The sequence below is a fragment of the Drosophila mojavensis genome, unplaced genomic scaffold (assembly GCF_018153725.1).
Source record: "Drosophila mojavensis isolate 15081-1352.22 unplaced genomic scaffold, ASM1815372v1 contig_231, whole genome shotgun sequence".
Taxonomy (NCBI): domain Eukaryota; kingdom Metazoa; phylum Arthropoda; class Insecta; order Diptera; family Drosophilidae; genus Drosophila; species Drosophila mojavensis.
Genome location: NW_025318772.1, coordinates 4071256 through 4079189, shown reverse-complemented (window position 1 = coordinate 4079189; position 7934 = coordinate 4071256). Strand labels below are relative to the sequence as shown.

At 41.9% G+C, this 7934-nt stretch overlaps 3 protein-coding genes across 3 annotated transcripts; 2 read left to right on the top strand and 1 right to left on the bottom strand.

Moving 5' to 3' along the window:
- Positions 1-655: 655 nt before the first annotated feature.
- LOC6574883 (serine protease grass) lies at positions 656-2378 on the top strand. The gene is made up of 4 exons (XM_002000875.4): positions 656-825; positions 981-1144; positions 1207-1556; positions 1608-2378. The coding sequence occupies exons 1-4, from the start codon at positions 762-764 to the stop codon at positions 2212-2214; spliced, it is 1185 nt and encodes a 394-aa protein (XP_002000911.2). The 5' UTR covers positions 656-761; the 3' UTR covers positions 2215-2378.
- A 1890-nt stretch (positions 2379-4268) lies between these two features.
- LOC6574882 (pickpocket protein 11) lies at positions 4269-5900 on the top strand. Its single transcript, XM_002000874.3, has 6 exons — positions 4269-4329; positions 4413-4526; positions 4581-4797; positions 4858-5513; positions 5573-5679; positions 5736-5900. Exons 1-6 carry the CDS (start codon positions 4292-4294, stop codon positions 5897-5899), a joined length of 1296 nt encoding a protein of 431 aa, XP_002000910.1. The 5' UTR covers positions 4269-4291; the 3' UTR covers position 5900.
- Positions 5852-6542, bottom strand: LOC6574881 (serine palmitoyltransferase small subunit B). Its single transcript, XM_002000873.4, has 2 exons — positions 6238-6542; positions 5852-6179 (listed from the first exon to the last, which is right to left on the bottom strand). Exons 1-2 carry the CDS (start codon positions 6332-6334, stop codon positions 6022-6024), a joined length of 255 nt encoding a protein of 84 aa, XP_002000909.1. The 5' UTR covers positions 6335-6542; the 3' UTR covers positions 5852-6021.
- Between the last annotated feature and the right edge of the window lie 1392 nt (positions 6543-7934).

The window sequence follows — 7934 nt, the reverse complement described above, 5'->3', positions numbered from 1 at the left end:
AAATTTACATTTTCATATGTTTGTAGACATATTCATATATCTCGTTGATCAAACATTGGGGGATTTCAAGTATCTAATGCGTTTCAGTTGACAGCAAAAAAGTACATAAAATATTGTCCACTTTATCGGGCTTCCCATTTGTGGAATTTCCAGTAAGCAATGAAAAGAAGTTTAGGGAACGAACCCAAAACAGCGCAATTAGACAGCCGCTCTGCTGCATGGGCGGAGATTAATATCTGGGGAAGTTATGAAAACAGCTACAAATATGTTATTTTAGCTCAATTAAAAAACATGTTACCTGGATGTATCTTTAAAAAGAAAAAAAACTTTTTCAGAACGTAGCTAAAGAAAGAGTGTGACAATGAGAGAGAAAGAGAGAGAGAGAGAGAGAGTATTTGCTCACTGGGGGTTTCCTGGAATTTAAGCGCTTGACCCACTCGCCCACTGCCAGACGACACTCATATCCCACTTGGAACCGATTGACATTCTGGGTAATATCGAGTCTATGATCAGTTCGCGTTGTAAGCACGTGCTGCAAACCTGTTGTCGAGTTGAGAACAACAAGATCTCGGAGGTGGATAAATTATCATGAATGCATTTTAATAAGCAGCTAACACAGCACGCGAACACCAGGTACAAAAGCTTGGCACACGTCGAGACGCGGCTCATTCACAGTTTAGCGTCCGAGTCGAGCTAAAGATCAACAACCCATCGCATAGATTGACGCTACTTACGGAACTCTTCTTGGATACTTGTAAAGGATGCGACTATTAATAGGCGGCTTTGGCCTAATACTATTAGCCATGCCATCGCTGGTCTTGAGTCGTAAGTAATCTGAATAGGCGTTCGGCTATCTGAGTCATATGACAGAACAAAGCTGAACAAATATGATCTTTGTTTAAGTCTAACCAGTTAAACGAGTTATGAGTCGGCTGGCCAGCTTATCACATCACTGAAACAAACGTTTGATTTTATTTCAGAGACGGACAACAGATGTTACACCCCCAATGGCGAACTGGGCAACTGCGTCCCATTTCAGGAATGCCAATTCGTGCTGGATGTGCAGAACAGATATGGCCGCAATGTGCCACGCTCGATACAGAACCAGATCAGGCGAATGGCGTGCAATGTGGACAAGCATTCGGTAATTGGCCATTACAATATAAACTAACTTGACCTGTACTAATTAACTCAATTGCCCTATAGACAATTCATTTGTGCTGCCGCAACACGTCTGGGATCACTGCTCAGAGCGCTAGTAACGGCAATAGGGATTCTATAACGAGAACGAAAGCCCCATTGAGCACGCGACAAACTAATGCCAGTCTGCGACGCATTGATTCACGTGGCTTGGAGCTGCTCAACTCGATTAAGGATTGCGGCAAGAAGGCCAACACCAAGCTAAGCGGCGGAGAGATTACGAAAATCGGCGAGTTCCCTTGGATTGTGCTGCTGAAGTACGAGACTTTCGGACGACCTTTCCTTTGCGGCGGCAGCTTGATCACCAATCGCTTTGTCTTAACCGCCGCGCACTGTGTGAGGGAAAGCTCTTTACCGTAAGTCTTATAGTTCATACGCTGTCAAATTTACTTACCGTTGCTCCACAGTATTGCAGTGCGCATGGGCGAGCACAATTTGGATACGGAAGAGGATTGCCAATTTCTGGGCGGACGGCGCAAGGAGTGTTTGCCACCCTACGAGGAGTATGGCATCGAGGACATACGCGTGCATCCCAACTACGTCGATAACAATATCAACAATGACATAGCCCTGATCAAACTCGATCGGCCCGTTCAGTTCAAGTCCCACATCAAGCCCATCTGCCTGCCCATTGATCGCCAGTCGCAGGATATAGCATACGATCAGAGCTTCTTCATCTCGGGCTGGGGTCGCACCCAAGACAACCGCCCATCCTCAGTGCTGCTCAAGGCGGTGATTAGGCGGGAGGACTTGAGTGTTTGCCGCAATTACTATCCCGGTGCTCCGGTTAGCGAGAATCACATCTGCGCTGTTGGCGATGGCATCTTACACACCTGCCGCGGCGACTCGGGCGGTCCACTCTTCTTCCGCAACTCTTTCAAGAACACGGTGCGATATGTCCAGTACGGCATCGTCTCCTATGGCGGCGCTCGCTGCGGCAAGCGAGAGAACCAGCCAGGCGTTTTCGCCTCTGTCCTGGACATGTTACCCTGGATCACACAGAATGTATATTAAGAACACGCCCAACTGTTGCCGTCTCTTATACTCATTATTATTTATTCGTTAGCTTAGCTCTCAATGCCATTGCAATAGTCACACTTTGAGATTATTGGTCGTAGCTGTTAGTCTTTTACAATATACACATACATATATAAATATAATGCAGAATGAAAATGAAATATTTCGTGTTACTTTTTATCTTTGTTGCGGAAATTGAGCCCTCTTCAGGAAGCCAGAGGATTTTAAGTTTAAATGCTAAAATGTTTTGTCTTGTCAGTAGCATATAGAATGATAATCTTGCAGAACGCATGACTCATTCCCCTCAGCTTTCTTATATGATACGTATCTGGAATATCTTATGCGTATTATCTTAGACTATAAACGCCCTGCGGTCAAGAAATATTTAGCTTCAGCCAAAAGCTTGTCATTTCTTGACTCTAATTAAGCATTTGATTTATGTATGATCGATGCTTCATGTTAATAAAAATGTGTTAGGATATAATATTTTCAAAAAATTAATTAAAGATAATCTCTTTTCATATCGTAAACGAGTATAAGTATGGGTTAGATTTATATATAAAATATGTTAATATGTATGCAAATACTGCTTATCTATATAAATGCCGGTCAAACAAATATGTTAAACAGCTTGTTATTGCAAACACTATAATGGCGTCATTACTGGCCGCTATTCAGCTGAATTCGCCATAATAATTATTACTGGATCATATCTAGAACTATGAGAAATTTGAATCACCAGAAAAATCCAGTGCAAATAATGTACGCCCATTATTAATAAATTTATTATGGGCAAATAGATTTGCAACTTTAGTCAATAAAATACAATTACTGAGATTCTGGCAAGAGCATAGCAAGTTTAAACAAAATTATTGTATTTGATTTGCTTAGTTTATTTTGTTGAGTACCTTAGATCAACGAATACATATAGTGAAGAAGAATTGTAAATTTCTCTGTGGTCAACTAACCGCAGTGCTAATAAATTTATTGCCATTTTATATCGCAAGGGTAGATCCCCGATTTAACTATGATTTAATCTCTACCTCGCTGAAGACAGTTTATTGTGCTATTATCGTAAGCTTGCATGATTCATATCGATCGTGTGTATCGGGAATGGAGCCCGCCCTCAACTAACCTCGCAAGTCTGTTGCCCTCCCTGATAACTTCCAGCGTGCAGCACGTCTATATGAAATCGTATTCTGATTCAGATTGGATTTTATAGCACTGAATCACCTAAGTGATTGCTTGGATATGCATTGATTGTCAACTAAGTATATCTTAACGACTTAATATTGCGTCTAGTTATAATTGCAATCACTTTAATGAAATGTAAAAAATTTCACAATTCTAACAGTATTACGTTAGCTATACGATTATAGTTGGGGAAGCCCTGGGAAATTAATTTTTATTTTCTAGTGCTCAATTGCAGTGCATATTGAAATTGTATATGCGGCTGCTAAGACAAAGCTCTAATCTAGCTCAATCTAGATTGGATAAAGCTGCACTGTGTCTGATATGAGTTATAGGTAATGCAACTGGAATAATTTATACTTTTATAGAAATACGCCTCAAATCTCATACAAAAAACTTTCAATTTTCAGCAAAACAAAAAGTAGTAAAATTGAACTTTAGATATGATCCCATTGATTTGGCTGATATATATATAAATATATATATATATATATATATATATATATGTACGTATTTATATACATATGTATGTATGTGTTTATAAATTTCCTAACATTTTCATAAAGACCTCTGCTCATAAAGAGAAAAAGAGAATTCAGACTATATCAACTGATTTTATACAGGAATATATCACATACTGTATACTCTATCGTCCCCTAGAAGTCTTCAATACAATACTTATTTCGTGACAAAAGTAAAATACCCACTAATTCACAAGGCAAAGGGCTAAATTGATTTCAATTAGGAACAATACGTAGATCTAATCTGAACTAGACTTTTCCTTTGTATTGCGCCGTGTGGTCAAACATACGAAAAATCAAAACAAAAAGCTGGCCTGTGGCTCACAACAGTTTCGACTTTGGTAGCGAACGTTTCCCAGACAATGCACTGGATTAGTTTTCTGTCACTGACATTAAAGGGGTAAATTATATAGTATATACATATATGTGTTTGGTATTGAGACCAATTATATAATAAATGAATATAACCTATTTTCAAAATAGGTCGCTCTATTTGGGTACACTTTATATATCGCTGACGTTCATAGTGCCCGTGACCAAGTCTCTGGTGGAGAGCTACTTCGCCACATCCGTGTCCTTCAACTTGGATACCATTTAGTGAGTTGAAATGTCAGAGGATAATGTAAAGAGTTAACACAATCCCATTTACAGTCTCAATTGGAATACTTCGTTTCCGGCCATTACCGTTTGCGAGCTGTACAACTCGGAAAAGATTTGGGACACGAGCGATTCGCTCTTTGGCATAGAGCACGACTTCCACATCGATGACTTTGTCGGCGAAATTGCCTTCTTCAGAGGCATCTGCACCAGCTGCGAGATGTGCGAAAAGGTGCAATGCCCAGACAACTTCACACAGCTGCTGGATGTGGTGGGATACAAGAACTGCGCAAGCTCTCGCTTTCTCTCTGTTTAAAGACTTCTCTTTCAGTTTCGCAGCAAATGCCATGAGCTTATTGTGGAGTGCCAGTACCTTAACAATATATTCGACTGCTGCGATCAGTTCCTGCCCATACTCACGGAGTACGGCGTCTGTTACACCTTCAACTCGGTCCAGGCGCGCAAAGTAGCCCAGGTGCAGTTCAAGAACAATCGCATGACTGGAGCCGGCAACCTCAAGTTTCTGGCCACGGCGGACATTCAGGTAAACGTACATGCACCCATCGATGTGCCGTACCTCTTCTCCGAGGGCATGATACGTGAGACAGTCCTGCTGGGCAACAACAAGGAGCTCATTTTGAACGTCATCGAGGTCTACAATCACGAGAGCGTCGAGGAGCTGAACTATGAGCAGCGACGCTGTCGCTACAGTCACGAGCACCCTGCGCAGCGCATTGGGATTTACGAGTTCTACAGCTTCTCCGGCTGCATTGTGGAGTGCACCGTGACCCTGCAGCTGCTCTACTGCAACTGCACCAGCCACTTTATGGCTGTACCCAGCAAGAACTCGCTGCCCATGTGCGACTACCAGGGCTTGATCTGTCTGACGGACATCCATGACAGACTGGTCGCTGAGCGCAAGTCCTGTGACTGCATGAGCTCCTGCGAGGAGCCAGAGTACAACATTATATACAATACAGCCGATGAGTAAGTGATTTGAACTAATCAAACGAATGTAACAGTATAACTATATATATTATTTGCAGCAAGCAGGATTCTGAGAAAGATTTCTCGGATATTCACGTGGCACTCGTGGAGCTGCCCACGCAGCGCTATGTGAGGCGGGTTTCAAAAACATTTCTGGACTTGTTGAGTGAGTGCAAGAAGTGAACCTATCACTGGCTATCCACTAACTGTTCCCCTTTTCAGTCTCTTTCGGTGGTCTAATTAGTCTCTTCTTCAATCTCTCAGCGCTACGTGTCGTAGAGGCAATATTTATGGGCCTGGAATACCGCAGAGAAGTGTTGAAATGGTCAAATCGAATATTCGTTGGCACACTCAAATATTTAAAGATTTTAATCAAGTTAAAGTAAATCACAAAATGTTTTCATTCATTTATAATCTGTCTTCCGATTGGGCAAGTCCTATGTGCATAACACATGTATATCGATTTCTCCTGTATGGGGCGATTCTAGCCTATGGTGTGGGCCATGTCTTACATGCTGCTGATTCTCTGCGGCACATATGTCAGATCATCCACCTTACTGGATCCAGCTGCTGGCCTTATAATCTCAATCAGCGTGTCCATATAGCTGGGCAAATAGACGCAGCTCGAGAATACCAAGAGCACAAACATCAACAAGAAAATTCCATCTGCGTATACATGAACAATGTGATAATTTTGAAAAAACGTTATCATGACCTCACTTACTGATTAGCTTCTTCTCCCATGGCTCGAACATATTAATGCAGGTGACCAGCTCATATTGCCGATATAAATGTGCGGCAGAATCCTTTAAATTCCACATTTTAGCTATGTAAATACTTTTCAAGTATTAGGTAGAGACTTCACAGGTGTGACACAATCAGGTGACTTTAACTTCTAACAAATTTACTTGAAAGAGTGCTAAATACGACTTTTAAGTATTTCATTCGATTCGCTTAAGCATTTCATTCGATTCGCTTAAACATATTATTGTTATTAAATATTAAATCAGCTGTTTTGCCAGTGTGACCGTTGCTGTATGCCAAATAGCCCACTCAGTGTTGCACAGCTTGCTCACTTGAAGTTTCATAGCAATCAGCTATTGAGCCAGTACTGCGGTTTGGTTGGCGGCTGCAAGGTTTCATATACAAGTTTAAAAAGGGATTATTGGATATTAATACTTTAAAATGTAAATAATAATAAATATAAGTTATTAATTTGAGTTAATATAAAACTGAACCTAATTTAAGAGCCACACTTCGGCTTTAATTACTAAATAAGAAAATTGTATTATATTACAGTCTTTTGAATATATAGAAATCATTCGATAAAATTAAAAGGGTTTACTTTTAGCTTTCTTTATATATCACATAAAGTTCAAGTTAATGATACTAATGAAAATATTTATCCACTTCTGCAGCACCTGTCCGAAGCTGTCGAAACAAATCAGTTAATATATCGATCTAAGGCTCGCAGCCGGATTACCTGAAAAGAATGTGTATGATGTCGAGATGCGCATTCAAAGTCCAAACTGACATTGAACATTGCGAATTAGTATTATTAATTGTAAGTTGCATTTAATTGCGCTCAGCTCGAGTGAAATTTGTTGTAACTTTTGGTGACCCAAAACAACACAGCAATATTTCATGATTCAGAGTCAAGAGTCTAGACCAATTGCCCATGCTATAGATAAATTTGCCTTTGAACAAACGTCTGGACCATCTTCGCGTAGCGTGGCCGGCTGCAAGGCAAAACAGGATTTCGAGCCATTGCGCCATAATTTGCACTGAGAAACTAGCACACTGCTCCGCAACGGCCACATGTGGCCAGCTGTATTGGCTTGAGCACTTGCCAAGAGCTACGTTGGCCATGACGACGACGACGGCGGCGACGGCGACGACGCTATCAATGCTGCCGTTGCGGATTGACAGGCGAGCAGTGGCTTGATTTATGCGCGCGGCAGAGGAATGTGGCAAAGTGTAAAAAATGTTTACACTCACACTCACTCTCACAGAGAGACAGACTCACATAGCGACACCCAGTCTCAATCTGTGTCTAAGGCGAGTCCAGACCAGACCAGGGCAGACCGAGTCACGCATATGCAGCGACAACTAATTCAATTTCCACTTGCCAGCCAGCTAGCCAGGCAACCAAGTGGCGAACATGGCGGCTGTTTAGCCAAGTGTGCACGCCTAATTGGTAATGCGATCGGCTTTATTGAGGCGCAGGCGCAGGCGCTGTAACTGAGACTCTGGCCATAGTTGAATCAGTTGCAGGCTATCGTTGTCGCTCAGCGTAAATCCCATTACGTGCAATCCGTTTCGAGCCATAAACATGTTGCTGCAGCTGCAGTGCCAGCACCACCGTCACCGCCGCCACCTGCTCTGGCCCATCGCTATCCTGGCTTCCAGCAGCGCAACTTG